Raw genomic sequence first — 22,881 nt, forward strand, 5'->3', positions numbered from 1 at the left:
CCCTTAAGCTAACCCAATTATAAATAGCCATATCATTTGGTTTGAAAATTCGGTCTCTCTAGCATTAACCCCAAAAAAATGTCAAATGTAAATTTGAAGGCTTATGAGGCAATGTAAAATTTTCTTTTGCTCCAACCCATATATTTTTTCTTATTCAATTAATATTTGTAGGACCCACTCTTAAAAACAAATAAATAAAAACTAATTTTCATGATTTATGATTGGTGCATTATTAGGACACACACAACAAAACATTTAAAAAAAACCGACATTAGATTTTCTCATATGTCAAAATTGGCAGCGCACAATAAATATATCAATCCACATAGGATTGACATATCGGTTTGAGCTTCTATTGCCTTCAATTTTTATTACGTGACATTCCATTTAGGATTTGACATCTCCTTTGGAGATGGTCTAAGTGGTTCACCATTAAAAATGGGTTAGTCTGTCACAGCCCATCCTTGAACTTATTGTATTATATTCTCGATGATGCAAATTGACGGAATTACCCCTGAGGGATGGATCGAGTCATTGGACTTGGGCAAAAATTTTGGGTTTATTTTTATTGCCCTAGTTTATTTTGGTCAAGTTTAGACCTAGATATTTTATGGTTGGTGTTGTAAAAATGTTGTTTGATGATGTGTTAGTGTGAGGACCACACACACACACCCAAAAATCTCTCCCTTTCTCCCGTGCCTTCTCTCTCTGGATTTTCCTGCAAATTCCGTACAAGTTGTACGGACGACCATTGAAACCTCCATTTCACGCACGGATCGAGTTTGTGGTTAGCATCATCATCTTCATCTCATCGTCATGAACTCATCCATACCTTTCTTTGGACATGAAACCCTCATTTTCCTGAGAAACCATCACCCTCTGAAATTGAGCATTGTTCATGCAGTCGTAAATGCATTAATTTTTGAGGATTTCAAGCTTGTAGGAAGCTTTAGAGCATCCTTATGAAGCTCGGAGAAGAAAAACCAAGCTAACTGGACGTCGGGAAGTGGAGAACGACGAGTTTTAAGTTTTGGTCGGATTATTGAGTTATCTCCGTCGAGATTCCGTGATTTTTGGAACTTGAAATTGGTAAGATTGTGTTCTTAGCTTCATTTTGGTACAAATTGCATGAAAATTGGTTGAGAAATGATTGAGATATCAAGGTTTAATCATTTTCTAGTTTTCCGGCGACGGCGACGACCGGCGAGGTTCACCGGAGAAGACAGAAGAATATTCTGTCAAAGTTGACGGAATATTCTTAATGGAGAGTAACGGCGTTAGGTAATTTGGACGGAATATTCCTAACGGCAGTTAGGAATTCCGTTAGGGTTCCCTGCGCATGGCCGCACGTGTTGCTGTGCACTTGCCGACGCGTGGCTGCGCGTGGTGGTCGGAAAATTATTTTAAAAATATGGGGATGTTCGTGGAATTGTGTAGATCACGTTGGTATATTCAAACATCCCATTTGAGCAATGTATGAGAAGTTATTAGCTAGTATTGGTTAGGTGCTTTAAATTAACCTTTTTATAGTTGTTTCGCATATAAACGAGACTTATCCCGAGGACGAGCGCAATCAAGGGCGACTTGAGGGTTACGACCCTTCGACATACCAGTGAGTGGGCTTTTGGTTTTCAGTATATACTTATATACTTGATATTTTCCCAGAAAATGTGTTTAAATGAAAGTATGCTTTGAAATGCCATGCATATATATTTATATTCTAGATATGAATTAGTATATGATGCATAATATATGATTGTGGTGCTGTGGACGCTCAGGTAAGCCCAGGTGAGTTTATGAATTGTAAATGTGATTAACGTTTGTGATTAATTGAGAAGCATAGAGCTCATAAACTTGCACCTAGGGTGATTGTGATTTAGCCAGAGATATGACACATGCCTGTATATAATGTCACCTATTGCACCATATGCTCACTTTGGATCCAATTTAGGTGCACAGTCTTGTCGTACAGACCATCATAGGTGGTTTCGACTCGTAGGTGACTAGCGACTTATCGCCCAGCTATCATGAGAGCGTAGTATTGAGCATAATTTTATTACACCCAGTCTTGTTGTACTGACCCTTTTAGTGGTTCCGACTTGTGTGCAGTGTAGTGCCGTATAGGTCATTGTAGTGACTCCGACTAGATCGACTAATGAGCTATGAATTCAGCCGTACAGACTTCTACAGGGATTCCGGCTAATATGTTAATTCCCATGAATTTATTCTCGCCTGAGTTACTTATTTTGTTTATATATTGGCATGGCATACTTATGATTATGAATATGTGAAGCATGAATTGACATATATATAGATATACATATTTATGTTTATATTCTATTTCTGGGAAAAATTTACATGTTTTACGGCGAGGGGTTAGAACTTTTGAGAAATGAAATGATTTTGAAAACATTTGTTTTTGCCCACTCACATTGTCTGTTTTGCGCCCTTCCAGGTTTTAGGTAAGCTTGTTCGTTGGTGGCTCACGAGGATCGAATGGAGGTTCTGACAAACTATCATAATGTACGACATCCCTAGGTGTCGTTTAATTAGTACTTATTTTCTGGACTGAACTTAGGCTACTTATGCTCTGATTGTGTATTCACACACTTTCTAGCACTTATCTTAGCTAGTACTCTTATGAATTGGTTTTTAATTATTCGTATTCTCTATTATCTTTATTGCTTTTATACTGTGTATATGGCTACGTCACCCTCATGTGACGGCCAGCACGCCCTGACTCGGGTCGGGGTGTGTCATAGTCCACTATGGTGGTCTGATAGATATTTGACGTGGATTGCAATAGCTCTCAAAACAATGTATTGTAATTTTATTCTTGCGGATCCAACCACTTTTAAGGAGTACTCAGCCCCTTTTTATAGGCTTTTAGTGAGCCCCAAAAGTTATGGATCTTTAATTCTCTCACATTCCTATTAATAAAGGGAAATAGTGAGCCCCAAAAGTTATGGATCTTTAATTCTCTCACATTCCTATTAATAAAGGGAAATTTTATTTGAACCCATATAACCTATTTCTACTCTCAACTTACTTTTTACACTCATATTACTTTTAACTAAACTATCAATATCTATTAACCGAACTTTACTGCCTAAACTACTCTCACAAACCTAATTCAATATATAAATTTGTCTATACATCCATTTAGGAAATAAAATCCAAAATCAGTGTTTTGCAACTCATTACAAGTGTAAAGATCTCTCACATATTTGTCACATGCTTCATCCTCTTTTGCTAATTTTTCTTAATCTCATAAATGTTTTAAATAATCCCTCACCTGCTAATTCTGCTTAGTCCCATATAGATGATTAAAAAAAATAAAAAATTTAAATCACTTATATGTTTCTGCTAGTAATTATGCTTTGGAAAATACGATGATGTTGTCCTAAATCCTAAAAAATTGAAATCAAATGAAAAGAATTTTTCATAAATCGATTTATACCTTAGTTGGAGGATTCAAAACTTCAAAATCATTATTCATCAATCAAAAAGAGTTTGTTTTTTCCTCTCTCTCTCTCTCTCTATGAGAGCATCTTAGAGGTTTAGCAAGAATGAACGTATGATAAATATTTTGTGATGGTAGGGTTTGATGTGATAGTAGGGTTTGATTATTAGGTGTGAGTTTATTGAGAAATTTTAATTTTATTGTTAATTTCATCTTGAACTTGATGGTAATTATGCAATAGGGTAAATAACAATCAATTCACTTTTAAAGTTTAAGTTGGTGTAGAAAGAAGTTATATGGGTTCAAATAAAATTTCTCATCAATAAATGGGTTGAGCACGTAGGCACCACCTATAAGCTACCTCCTCACTATCCACTTAATACGTGGAGAGGAAGTGTCATTTACACGTAGCTACTTGCATGACTTTCCGGATCGATGCATCTCGAGTGCGGCGCTCATCCAAGAGTGGTTGAAAAATCACTTTGACCCAAGCGCTAAGCCTGACAGAACTTGTGTCACTTGATAGACATCTTTTCTCGTTGATGGCCAACACGTGGCTCGAAGTTGACGTGTGGATAGATCTGTCCTTTGAGTTTCGTGCCAGAAAGTTGTTAAGTCCACCAACTACCCTAGGCGATTGGAAAGTATTTTAGGTTCTACACTCGTCTCTTTCTATCGGTAAACTATCCAAGACCAAGAGCGGTCCCTGTTGGTGGTCATCTTCGTCATTGCGATAGTGTTCTATCTAATGATTTCTTTGGGCTAACTTGTAGGCCTCATGGCTTGATCTTTTCATCTTTTAATGGGCTTTCTCAACGTCCATCTATTTAAGCCCAAAACAACTATATTATTTTAATGGGTATAAAAGGACTCTGCATTAACAACAAAATACTTTCAGTTCTACGACTAGGACAATCAACATGTGTGGTTTTAAGGACAGGTTAATGAAGAGAATTTTATCGAGTGATATTGACTTTATTTTGAGAGGGCTATTATTTTTCTTAGTCCTAGTTGGACATGAAAATTGTTTTATTAACTTCTATGGAAAAAAAATATAAGGTACAACAACCTATGTTGGAATTAGGGTTGGGTAAACAAACCGAAAAATTAACTTATGTTATTTTAGGGTCTTTTTTTTGGGTCCATTTGGCTTATACATTGTTCTAAAAGTTCTCGCATAGTAACGACTAGACGCTAAGCGGCTGGCCACCGTTCCAATTCGTCCTTAGGTATTTGAAAATTAAGAAATGACACCTCGACTTTTTGAATAAATTGTAATAGACTTATTGAATACTTGGATTAATACTCATTATATACTTATTTCCCCACGTTTTCAACATGTTCTAATATGATTACATTTTTTTTAAAGTATAAGTAGACATTTTAAATGTTAAATTTAATTAAAAAAAAAAAAGAACCGTGAGGCCCCCGCCTAGGCCTTACCTACAGGCCTAGGAGTTAGACCTCTGCTCTCCACTCGACTAGCACCTAGCGCATTTCAGAATTTAAGGTTTATAAAATCAAACCAAACCAGAAGAATCGGTTTAGTATGCAGTTTTGATTTTCACAAACCGTGGATTAACCAAATCAAACCGGTTATAATTAAATACAAAGAATAAATATCTACATAAATATATAATATTATATATTTTAATGTAGTGTTGTTTTAGCATTCCAAACTTTCTATATTTAGAAAAAAAAAATAAATCACCTTACGGAGTGTGCATCAGCCACTGCATTGGCTTCCCTGAAAAATGCTTAAAGGAAATCTTTGGCCTTACAAATGAGATTATTGTAGGGATAATACTTGTATTCTGCCTTGGGGAGTTGAGCTCATTCCTTCACTTGCAAATAACGTACCTTAACCATAAAAGTTTCATAATCGGAACCACTCAATCTCTTAATCTGCAGTTGCAAATCATCCCAGTAAAAAGTCATTCGAATAAGAGATTGTCTGGTCATCCAAGTGTATCAAAATAGATCAACGTTGTAGATACCAAGTACCATACTTCATCAATCTTGTAATTACCAATCATTGGTCAACTAAATACCTTCAAAGACCTCATGTTGAGACATCCTTGCCGAAACACATAAGTTTCTCTCCAATCAAGAGACCAATCACAATGTGACACGTGTTGACATCAAAATAAAGTTCTTAGAGTCCCACATTGACCACAGATGAAAACATGGGACTCTCCTCAATGATAAAAGGAGATCATTCTCCTACAATTAATCCCTAAATTATTCACTCAATTTTTAGAACTTACCAATAATGATTATGCTTAAACCTTTGTATCATGTAAACTCTGCATTATTAATGAGAGCTCATCTACCCTTATGGACGTAACCCAACTTAAGGTGAACCACGTACATCTTGTACTTGCTTCTCGATCTCTATCTCCTTACATATTATCTTCACTTCGCGACTGAAGCAACTTCAAAGGTCACACCTTGACACTTTATGTTGTTTTAAAATCAAACCGATGTGCATCAACAAAATGCATGTTAAACCACAAATTAGTTAACTGATTACATCAGTTATGAGTCACAATATGCAATTCATTTAGTGCGCAGATTGAACTCAAAACCGAACCAAACTCAAACCACCTCAAGCCCTAGCTGAAAAACAAAATTGTTTATTGAACTGAATCAAATTTTCTCTAACATTAATTAAGATAAATAGACATGATGGGTTATAGTTATACAAACAAATAACGTACTTTATGAATATGTTAAATACTGTGTATAACGTTTTTTATTTGAAGTTTTTTACCATATTGCCAGTGGGGTCGGAACTACTCCTCATAGGGAATATTATCTCTTCTGTTAATTCTTGGGAATTGAGCGACTTTCCCACAGAAAAAATTTCTTTGACTGTTGGCCACACTTTAGAGGGGAAGAAAAATTTTCTTGTATGTTTTAAAAAATTGATGCCTCCTAAGAAATATTCCTCAAACCCACTTCTCAACAAGAGACAAAGAGTAGTCCAAAGCATGGAATTTTCCTAATGATTCATGAAGGAAACCAAGAAGAACAGGAAGGATCCATTAACATTCCTGTTTTTTGTGACTTCTACAAAATACAAACTCATCACCCTTGATAATTGGCGTAAGAACAAAAATATATTGTTTTCCTAATCTTATATATATATATATATATATATATATATATATATTAGAAATTGAGGAAACTAGCAGCCTAGATATATCTCGGGGCCAAGGGGGCACAGATTTTCTCTCTAGAAGGAATTATGTTTTAGCTTCAAGACAACAAGGGTTAGGACAATGAAAAATCAAGTTGGGGACTTGGGAATTTCTGGTGCATGCAGTCATATATAAACATCACCCGATAAATATTGGCTAACTAGCTAGCTAGTTACTGCATGTAATTCTTAGATTTAAGAGAGAGAAACTAAAACTATGAACGATAATAATGGTTGGGTAGCTATAGCTGTGTTATGGATTGGAGAGATTAGAGAGAGCATGCATGTTTGTTTTTATAAACAATCAAATATGTAGCGTGATCATTGAGTGGGAAAAAAGAAAAGCAAGTGTGTTGGAAAAGAAGTGAAAGGGCAAAGGCATGCCCTCGGGTTTTGGTGAAGTGTACATTTTGGTATTGTTTACTACGTTAAGATATGCGACATTGGTGTATGGGTTAATAATGTAACAGCCAACAAAGGTGAAAGTGGTGGGAATTTTGGCAGGGATTGTTAGGACTGAGGAGTGGGTTTTAATTATATTTTGTGGTGGTGGCTTTGATGATGATATGATGCACGCCGGCAGCTTTACTGGTGTCTCCATCTCTCTCTCTCTCTCTCTCTCTCTCTCTCTCCCCCCAGAACCCAATTGGCACGCCTGCTCCCACTCAAAACTATTCCAAAACTATTCTAGAGAGAGAAACAGAATGACAGAGATGAGAGAGAGAGAGTGAAAAGCTAATCCACTAGCCATTTGGTGATCTAGACCCTGTTAACTTTTTCTCAGTTTTTTTCTTCGTCTTTTTGTCAGATGGAATTCTATTTCGTAAAAGTAAAAACACCACCAAGATAGTCCATTCCACCTTCTATGTTTTAACCGAAAAAACCTCTATAGATATATATTTTTAATAAGTCTTGGTCGTCCATCAATACCATATCCATATATATGTTCAAAAAGAAAATGAAAAAAAAATTACCCATCAGATTCCCACTACTCGCATAGTCACATATATTCCTCATGGAATAGGCTAAGCTAGAAAAGAAGAAACCCACTGTTCACATATATTCCTCATCGATTGCACCAAAGGAAAAGCAAATATTATCCACTTAAGATTCCCCATTTACCTCCACATCTACCTCTTGCTAAGACAGTTAACCTAATTAACTAAAGTTTAATATAGCATGTTAAGTTGTCAGATAATTTACAAATATATTCTTAAAAGATTTCATCTATTAATAATAATACATAGTTATAGGTAGGAAATTAGTATGTTATATTTTTGATAAACTCATGCATATTAGTTTATTATAGATGATTAGTTTAGTTCTCAATATTACAACGGTACAACCTCCCCTCTCCTAGTCCTATACCTATGTTATGTTATTGAAATTAACCCAGCTAAAATCCAACTTGAAGATATCCTCCTCCACCTTCTAATCATTTTCTATCCCACACTCTCCCACAGTTAAAAACACAAAGACCCATCTATCTATCCATCTGCTGCCCAAACAACCCAAGACTGCAGACACTCTCTCTCTCTCTCCTTCTCTTTCTCTTTCTCTCTCCGAAATTTAAGTTTATTGATGTGGGTCTTTGCAGGTTAAATGGATACCTTGTTTAGGCTAGTCAGTCTCCAATCTGATCACCATCAATCTTTCAACAACTCAACCACCACCAAAACCTCAACACCTACAACAACCACCACAACTTCCAGCAGCTCCAGATCCTCCTTCCTTAGTAACCCTCCTCACCCTAATTACCCCCACCAAAACGCCGACGTTGGAGAAGAATGCTTCAACTTTTTCATGGATGAAGAAGACTTCTCCTCGTCTTCTTCCAAACACTACTTCCCATCGAACCACCCAACCCCTCCCACCCCAAACCCTCTCCCCACCGCCACCACCACTCCCACCCCCGCCGATTTTTCCTTCTCCCCCTCCCTCGTCAACTTCGAGCTCTCCAACGGAAAGTGGGCCCCGGAAATCCTCTTGGAGACCGCCAGAGCCATAGCTGACAAGAACAGCTCCCGCGTCCAGCAGCTCATGTGGATGCTTAACGAGCTCGGCAGTCCATACGGCGACACCGACCAGAAACTCGCCTCCTATTTCCTACAAGCCTTGTTCAGCCGCATGACCGACTCCGGCGACCGCTGCTACCGAACCCTAATCTCCGCCTCGGAGAAAACGTGTTCCTTCGAGTCCACAAGAAAAATGGTGCTCAAGTTTCAGGAGGTCAGCCCTTGGACCACTTTCGGACACGTGGCGTGTAATGGTGCGATCATGGAGGCCTTTGATGGTGAGCCCAAGCTTCACATAATCGACATCAGCAACACTTACTGCACCCAGTGGCCGACTCTGCTCGAGGCGCTGGCAACTCGTACTGATGAGACGCCGCACTTGCGTCTCACCACTGTTGTGGCTAACAGAGCCAACGACGGTTCTGACGGCGCAGCCGCGCAAAAAGTAATGAAGGAAATTGGCGCGAGGATGGAAAAGTTTGCCCGGTTGATGGGGGTGCCTTTCAAATTCAACGCAGTCCATCACTCCGGCGATCTTTCCGAGCTGAATTTATCAGAGTTGGATATCAGAGACGATGAGGCCTTGGCAATCAACTGCGTCGGCACTCTACATTCCGTTCAGTCAGTCGGAAATCGCCGCGATTATCTTGTTTCGGCGTTTCGGAGCTTGAGGCCGAGGATCATTACTCTCGTTGAGGAAGAGGCTGATCTCGATGTTGGGGTTGACGGCCTTGACTTCGTTCATGGGTTTCAAGAGTGCTTGAGATGGTTTAGGGTTTACTTCGAGGCATTGGACGAGAGCTTTTCCAGGACAAGCAACGAGCGGTTGATGCTCGAGCGGGCCGCCGGGCGAGCTGTGGTGGATTTGGTGGCCTGCGCGCCTTCAGAGTCAGTGGAGCGGCGCGAGACCGCCACCCGCTGGTCGAGGCGTATGCATGTGGCGGGGTTTAGTACCGCGATGTTCAGTGATGAGGTGTGTGATGACGTACGCGCCTTGTTGAGGAGGTATAAGGAGGGTTGGGCGATGACACAGTGCACGGATTCCATCGCCGGAATATTCTTGTCGTGGAAGGATCAGCCGGTGGTTTGGGCTAGTGCTTGGAGGCCTTGATACGGTGGTTGTTGATCATATATTTCACACGTGTTTTGGTTTTTTCTCGCACGTGCATGGAATGAGTACTTGTGTTTGAAAAAGGAGGGAGGGAGGGAGGGAGATAATAGTGCTTTGGTTTGAATAGAGTTAAGTAAATTAATTTAATTTTCATGGACGACTTGTTATTATTTATTTGTATTTTTTTCTTTATTTGTATTGAAAATTAAATAGGTTATGATTTTGAATTTTCACCATCTTGTGGGCAAATCATCCACTATCAACTCCTACTAATCAACCATCAGGGGTGACCTAGTGGTTGGTTGGGGAGGAATTTTAGGCATGTATTCCACACAACACATCATGTGTCGATTCATGTTGCTAGTGAATCGCACAATGATGATCACATGGAGGTTAAAATGTCTCTCTGAGTCTTCTTGACCGACGGAAGATTGGATTGTGCTGTGGCGAAGCTACCAGCTAATCCCCTATTAAAAAAAAAGAAAAAGAAGAAAACTCCCACTAATCCATGAGATTTTTGCTTAAAAGGTGTGGCATGAGTGGAGTACATTCAAATGTTCATATATCAATATTATGTAATAAAAAAAATATCTCCATGCTACTAATTAGGTCTAACTTTGACTAGAGTTGGCTCTCGACATTGCCTTTATGTTTACTCCACAATTATTCAGTTAAGACAATAATACTACAAAATTAAGAGGTTATTTGGTATCCTTTTTAAATTTGAATTTCTTTTGAATTAATGAGTACTAAGCAATTTATTAACTACAGTCATTATTTTTAAAAGAACTGTAACTTGTTTTAAATTGAATACCAGACAAAACCTTCTGTTTTTTTTATTTTTTTTATTCAAATATAAATTAGGTTCAATTGTTTTGGCATGTAGGTTCAAAATTGAAATGGGGTGGTTTGGTTTGGTGTATTAGTTGTGGGGGGCGATGAGATCAGCTAAAAGTATAATTAAGAACTTATAAAAGGGTGTTTATGTTAATATAATGGAAGCGTGTTCAGTACTTAATTAATTTATGGGTTTAAACTTTAAATTATAAAAAGGTCGTTATCCATTTTTGGTGCCATAGAATCTTAGGACGGCCATGGAGTTGGGTTGTGTTTGGGGAATCTCATGGAAAAAGTGGTTTGGTCAATAGTGGCATGGCATAAGGTTTTAGTGGGCAGCACGCTGTCTATGATTTTGATATGGTCTTCTTCTTCCTCCGCTTCCTTCTTTTTTTAATTTCTTCTCTCTTCCTTTTACAAAAGCTTCGCATCCAAACACTTTGCATTTGTGTGATTGTTTTGCCTTTGCATGCATTGGCCCCCACCCACCAAAGTCACCAGCTCCATCAAAATCAAACACTTTGTCATTGTGGTGGTGGAGGAAGCGGTATTGGTGTATATATTAACGGTCAGACTAAGAAAGGTAATGCAAGTAAGATTAAATTTAGAGATAAAATTTACAAGAAATTTTTATTTGTAACGGGAACATAGACGTGTTTTTATGCAAGTGGTGAAAAATTTTAATTTTTAAGTTATTAACCTTTTAACATATATAACCCACCATTTATATAGGGACACGTGGTATCATCTTGTGTGACGGTCACATTGAAAAATCTCTCAAAATTTACAAATAAAATAATGTGTCATAAATAAGAATGAACACGTTTATCAATACTTAATTAATAAATCAATCATCAATTTTTATTTCTTTTAATTTTTAAAATTTTATTTACAAATTTATTTTCTTTAGCATTAGAAATGGTACTTTTTCGCCCGCGGCAAGGAGGGGGGACACTTGAAATGTGAAAATTATTAAAGGATAACAAAGATTTAAAGTGGGAACTTCTTTTAATAAGAGTTGCGTATCTTAATCTTTTGATGAGACTTGCCCCCCTCCACGTGGACAAGCTCACTTTTCCTTCACTCTCCCAGAGCCATCGTGAATTCGTGATATAAAGAACAAAGAAATCGAACGAAATAACCCTAACATCTCACGCTAGATTTTCCTTATAGCAAACTAGAATTCTTTAGGAATTGACAAAGTCTCAAAGTTTATTATAAAGTATGTGAAAAATAACAACCCTACCACCCTAAAGGTTGCTTGGCTTTTCTAGTGCCTCTTGACCCTAGATTTTCTAAAAGTGCAAATGGGAAACAAATCAAACAAACAACATAGTAAAATGTTCCTAAAATCTTAAAATTCTGTTGTTGGCTAGTAAACGAAAGAATATGGCCAAAAATACTCCTCTGTTAGGACTAATAGAAGAGTAATGCTAGGAAGATTAAAAATTTAAACTAAATTTTGTAAACTAAATGATGCGATTGTTGATGATTAAATTATGGGTAATGCTAGGAAAACCAAATTTTTTAAACCAAATGATGTGGTTATATATGATTGGATTATTAACTAAATGTCGATTAACGTGTTTGTTTCTTATTGGTGACACATCATTTTGTTTAAAAAATTTGATCTCCTTAGCATTACCCTTGAATTATTACTTAAGTGGTGATTTACATGCTTAATTATTTCCTATTGGTGATACATCATTTAGTTTGCAAATTTAATTTCTCTAGCATTACCATCCTTATGTTAATTTTGTTCGATTGAATTTATGGTGGAATTCAGCTTCTTCATGGTATTAGAGCAACATACTCACGAAGTCTATCAGCCTGACATATTAACGGATTGGTTACCTATGTAGTTGTTTATAGTATTTTTCCCATTAGGGTGATTTTAAAGAGAGATGCTTGAAGTGGTTGCTGGCCCATGCCCTCCTTTTAGACTAAGCTATGGATTCAATCTTCCTTTTTATCACTTCGCCCATGGCCAGCTGTTGCCCTTTTTCCAACTTTAAACGGGACCAGCTGGTTCAACTTGCAACGTGTTGAAGATGATCACATCATATACATGGCGCAAGCAAGCCAAGCTCTCATGATCATGAGTTTTCATATGGATGATACACACACACACACACACACACACACACATATTAATGTAATTGAATCGAAAGGGTTCCAAGTGTAGAATGCTTCAGAAAACTTAAAACTTTGATGCAACCATTTACGGCTGCATAGGTACCAATTCAGTACCATATATGGCTGGCCTCACTCACATGAGAGGAGCTTATTTTAGTGGCTGGAGACCCACTCTCATGCATATATCTAAAGGATCTTGTTAACTGCAAGGAATTGTACTGATGATTTAGGGTTTATAGCCCTTGAAGCATTATAGAAACAGCAGTCAGCAAAGTTATATGTATAGGAGGGAGGGAGAGAGGGAGGGTTCGGAATGATTATGACTATATATAGTCTTAATTATGAATCAAATCTCATGAACAACAATTATTTATAAAAATTGGAGTGATGGCGATATAATTGAGCTTTCTCTGTGTAATGGTTGATAAAGGTTCTTCTGTTAATTAAGAAATAATAGTAGTAATGCTTTTTTGAGTTAACAAATCATGATGTATTATATATTTAGGGATTTTTTATACTATAATTTAGGGTGTATACTCAAAAAATCATAAAACATACAAGTTATAGTATCTGGTCTAAAGAAAACCAGTTTTATTTTGTTGAAGTAGACATGAATTCACATTTTATAAACTACAGTTGTTTATAATAGACAAAGTAGTGTGTGATTTAACGAATCAACAATTAAAATATTCTATGTAATTGGATTACATTTTTCAGTATGTCTGAAACACCGACACATACGTTATTATGCAAATAGAGAAACATTTGAAAAAAAAATTCTCTCCACTTGTATAATGACCGATATATAACATACTGCTCAGAATTTCAAACACATTAAAAAATCTCTCTATAATTACACTATAAGTATTGACATTTTCTCTATGTAAAGGTGGATAGATAAAGACTCTTCTCTTGATTATAGTATGGGGTGTGATATCCACACACCCCATTTTACTTCTCACACATCCCTTGATAATTTCTGTCCGTTGATATTCTTCAATTCATCCGATCTGACGATCGAAAATTAAAAAGGTGTGTGAGAAGTCCACGCACCCCTTATAGTATATCTACTAAGCGAGACAATATAATAGTCATAAGAATAAAAATTATGCCGACATCATTCACACCCAATAGGTCAATTGCTTAAAGCAATGTCTTGTTATATAAACATAATTGACAACTCCTTTGTTAAAGAAATGTACTGTTTTATTTTGGACCCAATCATTCATTTCTCTTTTGATTGAGTTGGGAGTATTATTTTCACATCAAAGAAAAAAAAAATTTGCATGTGCTTACACTATTCTAAAATTTTCCGCCTAGGGGGGATTTGTCATGTGCATACACTGTTCTAAAAATCCCCACCTAGGCGCTAGGCGGCTGACTATCGGCCTGATTAATGCCTAGGCGTTTGAAAATTTAGAAAGAGTGCCTTGACCTGCTAAGGAGTCTACCTAGTGCACCTAGGCGCCTGCCTATCCCGCCTAGACCTGTCTAGGCACCCGCCTAGGTCACGACTCTCACTTATACAAAAAATTGATAACTTTCTTTTACCTATTTTTTTCTTTCATTTCAATGTATGAGATTTGTTGAATACTCAAATGAACACTCAGTATATGCTTGCTCCTCATGTTCTCAATATGTTTTAATATTTTATAATCTATATGCCATTTTATTTTGCAATTTATGTATCTGTTTTAAGTATAAATAGTAGACCTGACATTCGTGTCGTGTTTCTCTTGTTCGTGTCATACCTAATAGCTTAATGGGTCATGTTGTGTAACACCCGTTAAAGTAAACGGGTAATATGAACCGATCCAAAATCGATCCGTTAATATTATCAGGTAATATGATCCGACCCGTTACCTGTTAAGAAAAATATATTTTAAATCAATAAATAATGAAAATGAAAAATATAATTTGACCCAAAAAAATTTAAAACATAATACTAAAATTTTGGAGTTGACCCTTTCATGTAAGTTGTAAAGCTTGTCATTATGAGTGATTATATATATATATATATATATATTTTTTTTTTGCATTTTTCACACTTCTACAATAGTTATTATTATTATTTTTTAATTTTGTACTCAAATAAAAAAACACTATTTGTGAGATTTGGAGGGTTTTAAAAATCAAAACGACCATGTAACCATCGTCTAAGCGTACATTTATATATGCTTTCACATTTTTCAAACCTATAAATTAATGATTATGAAATTTTATTTATTTTGAACTTCCTTAAAAATACTATTCATGAGGGTTTGTATGGTTTTAAAAATTCAAACGATAATATACCCATCCTCAAAGCATAGAGGATGTGATTACGAGCATTTGCATATTTTTTTTCACATTTTCCGCACTTGTAAAATAATTATTCTAATTTTTTTAATGTGTTTGGTATTTTTAAATTACTTGATATTTTTAATAGGTTTTATAATTTTTTAATCTCATTCTTTGCCTATAGTATACTATAAAACTTAAATTTTTAAATTTTATACAGAATAATAATACAATAATAATTAATAAACAATATATACATATCCACTATATCTATTGTTTTTATAGTAAAGTTTTTTAGTAGTTTAAAAAATTAAAATCATCAAAATATTTTTTTTCTTATCGTGTCGAAATAGGGTACCCACGTGTCACTCTCGTGTAAACCTGTTAAGGATTTATTATTAATAGTGTTTGTACCATACTTGACCAATCCCGAAACTACTGAGCACTGGTCAACGTTATACCGTTAAGGACCCAGAAGAGTTTCCCTCCAACCAGGAGGCCAATCACAGCGCGACACGTGTCGACATCAGAAGCCACTCATATCATCAACATCATAAGCCAATCACAACACGACATGTGTCAATGTCAGAATGAAACTAGAAACTCTCTTCTATAAATAGAGATCATTCTCTCACAATATATCCTAATGTCATTTGTACTAAATCATTCACTAGTACTCACTAAAGGAGAGCTTGAATCTATGTACTTGTGTAAACCCTTCACAATTAATGAAAACTCCTCTACTCCGTGGACGTAGCCAATCTGGGTGAATCACGTACATCTTGTGTTTGCTTCCCTGTCTCTATCCATTTACATACTTATCCACACTAGTGACCGAAACAATCTAGCGAAGATCACAAACTTAATACTTTCTGTTGTAGCAAAGTTCTCACTGATTTTGTGCATCAACATTTGGCCTCGTCTGTGGGAACGACACTTCTTCCCATTCTCTTCAGCTTTGCCAAGCTGGTTTCCACCATTCGTACACTCTTTTTTGACCAGGCATCCCTTTCCAACATGGGGAACGAAGGAAGCCACAACACGGAGAATGACACCCATCTTGCACCTAGTGCGAAACAACGAAAGAAGGAAGGAAAAAAGGTTGCTCTTCAAGCTAAAGTCGATGAGCTAGAAGCTCAGAATAACAAGATAGCAATGAAGAATGAGGTCCTCCAGGAGTAGTATGAGAAGCTTTTTGAGACCCTCCACGAAACTAGGCGTACTCAAACACACGAGCTCGTTGCCCCTGTGGACATCAACCATCATCTGGGTGCCCCCAACACGGAGGGTCACCTCCTTTCGACATGGGTATCCCTGATGAGGAGCGAGCTAATCATCAAAACATTGATCAACATGAGACTTCTCTCAACCTAGATGCTTCGACCCGAAGTAGAAGAAGTGGAGGAAGACACCTCCTTGCAGAATGGTTGGAAGGATCGAAAGCCGTTTATCGTGACTGCCGAGACTTCCTAAAGCAACGTCAAGAGAATCCCCTCCACATATGCTCGAAGATCAATGACCCAAGGGTTTCTAAAATACTCGGTCCCCTTCCACAATCCAGGCCAGCTGCCAATCTAGGGAAGGAATGACAGGTTCCAGAGGAACATGAAGGTACGGGGGACTTTGAGGTATTCCGACACACTCGCCCTAAAAGTCAGTACGGCGAGTCCAAGAAAAAACCACACGCCCATGCTCAAACTTTCCTACTTCCAAGAGACTATAGAGACTTACGAAAGAAAATTCCAGTGGTACATGACTCCACTCAGGACCCTCTTGTCCTACAGCTCCTTGAGGAAGTAACCAAGTTGAAGGCCGAACATCAGGCCAAGATACCTGACTGGAACCAACCTAGGCCTGACCCTCTCACAAGAAGGATCATCGACACCCTCTTCAAGCGAAGACAAAACAAAAGCTTGGTTTACAACTCTATACTGGAAGGGAAGACCTAATTGAACACCTTAACCTCTTTGAGTCCACCATGGCATATCGGATGCACACCGACGAATAATGATGTCTTCTCTTCCACTCCACCTTCTTTGGCGGAGCTCTAAATTGGAATTGCCGTTTTCCACCTGAGACAGTAGACTCATTTAAGGAATTGAGGAAACTGTTTCTCTCTTAACACATTTTCCAGACCGATCACTTGCATTCTACAGATGACTTGTACACTATTTGCCAGAAGCCGGACGAGTCACTACGAGAGTATGCCAGTTGCTTCAGCCATGAGTATTCTCGTTGCGCTGATGAAGATGACAAGACTACCTTCAAGGCCTTCACGGCAGGCCTACGTGATTGCTTCTTCAAGTACAGCCAACACTTGGAAGACTTACTCTGAGGTGATGGCACAGACTTACAACCACACCTTCGCCGAAGCAAGGACATACCAAGGGAACCCCCATATGGTTAACCTCTATCAACAAATGGGAAGTGGAAGTCAAGTTCTACCAAGTGAGGAGATATTGGCCATTCAGACACCCATTGCATCATCTCCTGCCTCATTTAGCTACTTGCTAAGTCACTAAACGTATCTGTCTCTTAGTAAGAAGAAGGATTTTTACTCTTAGCAAGCCTATTACAACAAGAGAGATAAAAGTTTGTATCAAGATAACCAGGGGTGACTGTACCGTCGACTATTATGATTATGGGGCCAAGCCTCACTCTTTCAAAGTAGAGGACTAGGTACTGAAGGAAATGCTATTATAAGAAGGCATACACATTACAAATGTTTTGACTTTTAACCGCTTGAGATCTTTTGTCACATAAGCCATTCGACAAATATTTAAAGAAGAGGGAATTCAGACAATTTCTTCTGAGTCTTTTGCGTTCCTAGCACTGGAACACTTTGTCTACGTTGACCTACCCTTATACTCCAACTCAGAGCTTCAACATGCGTACTTTGACACAAAGTATGTGATACTAAGTGTTACAACCAACATGGTTCACATATCAAAAGCAAGAGTATCCCATATCATGCTTTTTCCCTGTCTTTTCCTTTGGCCTTATTCTTACCTGCAAGACAAAGAGAAAGAGAGCAATCAGTCAGCACTTAGAATCAAGCTTCCAGTCAGGAATTGACTTCCTGGAACCCCTTGCCTGATTGCTTACCTGGCATTGCTCTCAAGTACTCATCTTCAACATTTTATGCTTCCAGAGAAGATACCACATCTGCCTGAGGAACAAATAGGGCAAGTAAGAAGGATACAAGGAAGCATGTGGAGACAAACGTAACAGAACACGTGCTGATACATCCACTACTTTGTCAACAACAAAAGTATCCCATATCATCAGGGTCGAACATACTCTAGATTTGATGGACTTGTTTTGACCCTCAAATTCTTGAGTCGGCCTTATACTCTGGAGGAAACCAGAAAACCCTCCAGCCCAGTTCAAGAATAACCTTGTGGAAAGTTACTTCTTCAAAAGCAAAAGTATCTCATATCATCTCTTCTCCATTTGCTTCTCCTTATCCTTGTTGCTGTTTACGACACAAAGAGAAGGAGAACAATCAACCGGAAGCCGAAGTCGAACCTCCGGTCCAGGTTGCTTGCTTGGAAGTCTGATTGCTTACCTTGTCTGTTACCTCCTTCGACAAATCTCCTAGCTCGACGACTTGGGGGACTCCTACTATAGGTTTGTATTGCACTTGACCAAGCCCGAAACTACAAGTAAGTTTCAAGTGAAATTGATACATTACCTTATGCATCTTCATCGGTTAAAGATACCACCCCTGGATGGAGGAAAAGTACTTCCAGAGAAGATGCCAAATCTACATATGAGACAGATAAGGCAAGTGAAAATGATACCACACTTCGGTACTTAGAAGTTTCGTGATTACTCAATGGCTTGGATCTTGTAAGTCCCGAACCGAGGAGCTTCCCTTACTCGGGAACTTAGGGGAGAACTGTTTGTACCATACTTGACCAATCCCGAAACTACTGAGCACCGGTCAATGTTATACCGTCAAGGACCCAGAAGAGTTTCCCTCAAACCAGAAGGCCAATCACAGCGCGACATACGTCGACATCAGAAGCCAATCATAGTGCGACAGGTGTCAACATCAGAAGCCAATCACAACATGACATGTGTTAATGTTAGAATGAAACTAGAAACTCTCTTCTATAAATAGAGATCATTCTCTCACAATATTTTCTAATGTCATTTGTACTAAATGATTCACTAGTACTCACTAAAGGAGAGCTTGAACCTATGTACTTGTGTAAACCCTTCACAATTAATGAGAACTCCTCTACTCTATGGACGTAGCCAATCTGGGTGAACCACGTACATCTTGTGTTTGCTTCCCTGTCTCTATCCATTTACATACTTATCCACACTAGTGACCGGAGCAATCTGACGAAGGTCACAAACTTAACACTTTTTGTTGTACCAAAGTCCTCACTGATTTTGTGCATCAACAAACAGGTTCTTATCATGTGACCTGATAACGACCCAATTAGTTATTGTGTTGACTCGAAACGTATTATTTTCGTGTTGTTTACGTGTCATGTTAACGAGTCGTGTAAGAAATTACCAAGTCTAATAAATAGGCACTTGTTTATACAATATATAATAAATTTGCTTAAATCCACCTAGTTCGCCTAGCAGCTAGACCCCAACCTACTGCTCGACTAGCACCTAACGCCATTTAGAACCTTGTGTGCATATAAGTAGATGGACTATTTTTTATATTGCCAATTGGTTTTATGGTGAAATCTCAACTTTCTTCGTAGTACTAGAGCAAGTTATCCTGTGTGAAACATAACGGCCACACACACGTTCCATGTCACTCGATTTGTGTTGTCCATGTGCTAGGCTTGAAAATTCGTTACACGTGTGAGAGCGTGTTGAAAAGGTTAATCCCCTATCTAAAAAAAAAAAAAATATTGACCTTGCATCATAAATAGGTGGACTACATATTGCTAATTAGTTTTATGGGGAACATCAATTTTAATTTTTTCAGCTAAGGTTGTCAAAATCTAGTATGCAAATGCTTAGTACACAAATGCATCACATACATCAGCGTATTGTAGAATTTTTGTAAAATGCTGCCATGGTTGCTTGGTTTGTACAACAAGTTCAGCCCTACCACAAAGCACCAAGTGAGAAATGAATGAATGCAATCCTGAAGGACTTAGTAGGCCAGTCATTGAGGAACTCGCAAGCCATATTCTGGGCTATACTATGATTAGGCTCGAATTATGGTGGATAGTCCTATTTATATACAAAACATAATACTTACATACAAAAGATTACTAAATTGTCCTATTTTTGTATAAAATATGGCTGAAAGATTGTGGATAGATGTTTATAGGTATGTTGTCATAACTCGTCCCTAATTTTATGGTTTTTATAATTTTAAAGGTGTGAATTGACCAAAACGCCCCTAGAGGCAAGAATATTGGCTTTCGTTGACCATCGTATAACGAGACGTACGAAACATTCTTTTAGCATATCCTTGTAGTTCTCGACGTTACGAACGTGCGGGCACAAGTGGAATTAAAATTGGAGTTCCAATGAAGATTTTACAGAATTACGAAACTTGAGGGTATTTTAGTAAATTGGTATATCAAAATTTCTCTCCCATTATTTTATTATTTTCGGCAGGATTTTTATGGCCCGTAGGACCCACACCTTACTCACCCTCTCCCTCTCTTCCATGCGTCTCTTTGTTCACCATGCTCTTGGGGACTTTCTCGAACTCTCCCCGTTTCTCTCTCGTTCTAACTCTTTCCTCCCTCAAACTTACTCAAACTCCGTCTGTTATTTGCCAACCACCAAGGCACCACCATTGGCCTCCTTGGAGAACTTGACCCCACAAAATACCTACAATCTCTTAAACGCCCTTTCATCTCTCCTCTGTGATCAAACTGCCACCACTCCTATTATTCATTGTCTTCTTCGACGAACCATTGCCATTTCCGACTAGGTAAGGATCAAACATTCTCAAATCATGTCATTATAGTCATTTTGAGTTGTTTTGTCGGTTATTTGTAAGAGTTGGTGATGATTTGGTGCCGGAGATACCTTGGGGACTCTTTCTCTGTTTTCTGAAAAGGAATCCAACAACTTTCAAGCCCTTTTTCGGCCAAATCCAGCCACGCCCAAAAAATCCAATGGTATATTTCGATTACTTGTTCTTTAAGGTTCAAATTGGTATAGTAGGTTGCTAGTTTTGGTTTAGTTTTAAAGCTAATCGGAGCTGTGGAAGTTTTTCGGCCAAAATCCCCATAAACCAACCTACCCGCAGCCCAGATTGGGTTAACCCGACCTGAATATCAGAATCAGATCTGATGAACCGAATTCGACCAAAATCCACGAACCGATCCTATAACCCTGACCCAGAACCGACCTAACCTGTTTATGAAACCGGATATGAAATATTCCTCGAATATTCTTGGAATATTCCCTGCGTTGATTTTCAGGTTTTTGTCGGGACCTCTCTTAGGCTAATTCTGATGCCTTGAGTCTATTTTTGTCATCCATTTAGTAAAATTTCAAAATTTAACGTAGTTGACTGTCCCGGCGACTCGGTTGACTTTTTACGAAATTTACCCGTGACCCTTCTTAGGATATTTCGACGCCCTAATTCCAAATTTGCGATCCGTTTTCCCAAATTTAATCATTTTAGTTGAGTTTTACTACCGGTCCCAATATTATGTTTAGATGCGATTACTATCGGAAACTCCGACTTTCCTAGTTCGAACAGCTAGGGACTAGGTATGAAAATTTCTGACACGACCTGTTAACCCAACACAACACAAAATTAACAGGTTATTGGGTCGACATGATAACGAATCGGGTCTTTATTGGGTAACCCGATAAGCACCTGTTAAGATAACAGGTTGGTCCAGGTATACACATAGGTAACCCGATAGACGATAAGCAAAATATTAATTTAATAATTTTATAACCCTAAAAATACTATAATAATTATATATATATATATATATATTAAACTAAATTTAGAGAATTTGGGAAAAAAATGAGGTAATATATTTTTATATTGTATAGTACTATTGTTTTATTTCTTTTCATAATTATTTTGGTAAACTTCTCATAATTTGAATGATTTATAATGTTTGGTTTTTCCATATTTAGTTTATGCGGAAGAGAGTTCTAATGTGGAAAACCTTACTGAAAACATCATCAACATAACTCTTGAAGGCAATAGCTCAAGCCAAAGTTCCAATACAATTTCCCCATGATGATCGATGAAAATTGAAGAATTTTGTAAAAGGAATAACATGCAAGCTTTGAGTTTCATTGGCAAGGTTTTAACTTTTGAGAAAGGCTTCACAACTTTGAAAAGAAAAACTTATTTATTTTTCATATCCTTGCACATTTGATATTTTGTAGCAGACTAGTAGTGTATTGGTGCTTTTTTTATTAAACTCTTATTTTGGAGTGTTGATGTAGTACTTAACGACAAATGTGTTTTTATGTGTTGAAGTAATATTTATGTGGCAATGTGGTTTGTGCAAATTTAAGAAAAAAAATATTTTTCTTAACGGATCATAATAGGTCGGCTCATTTTACCTGTTGGGTAAAGTGACCCGGCCTGTTAAGATAACATGTGTTACACGAACACGGCACGAAACACGACAAACATGACCTGTTTGCCAAGCCTAGTTGGGACCTCGCAAGTATCTGTGAGTGGGTATATATATTTGTTTAGTATCCAATATATATATATATATATATATATATATATATATATATATATTGAATTTTCTATGTGATGCCATAACTAAATTAACGTTTATAAGAAATGTTGTAATGATGAGAATTAGAAGATCATTTTAAATCCTATGGGATGCCTTAATTATAGTTATGGTCA

The 22,881-nt window shown here is 37.5% G+C and overlaps 1 protein-coding gene and 1 long non-coding RNA gene across 2 annotated transcripts; both read left to right on the top strand.

The window, feature by feature from the left end:
• Nucleotides 1-679: 679 nt before the first annotated feature.
• Nucleotides 680-2,938, top strand: LOC126603939 (uncharacterized). Its single transcript, XR_007616429.1, has 3 exons — nt 680-1,089; nt 1,181-1,612; nt 2,456-2,938. It is a non-coding gene; the product is annotated as an uncharacterized LOC126603939 (long non-coding RNA).
• A 5,083-nt stretch (nt 2,939-8,021) lies between these two features.
• LOC126603935 (protein SHORT-ROOT-like) lies at nt 8,022-10,018 on the top strand. The gene has a single exon (XM_050270967.1). The coding sequence runs from the start codon at nt 8,268-8,270 to the stop codon at nt 9,789-9,791; it is 1,524 nt and encodes a 507-aa protein (XP_050126924.1). The 5' UTR covers nt 8,022-8,267; the 3' UTR covers nt 9,792-10,018.
• The last annotated feature ends 12,863 nt before the right edge of the window (nt 10,019-22,881 follow it).

The sequence above is a fragment of the Malus sylvestris genome, chromosome 15 (assembly GCF_916048215.2).
Source record: "Malus sylvestris chromosome 15, drMalSylv7.2, whole genome shotgun sequence".
Taxonomy (NCBI): domain Eukaryota; kingdom Viridiplantae; phylum Streptophyta; class Magnoliopsida; order Rosales; family Rosaceae; genus Malus; species Malus sylvestris.

Excerpts from the sequence above, each read along its gene's own strand:
- LOC126603935 (XM_050270967.1), top strand. The coding sequence starts at position 8,268 with ATGGATACCTTGTTTAGGCTAGTCAGTCTCCAATCTGATCACCATCAA.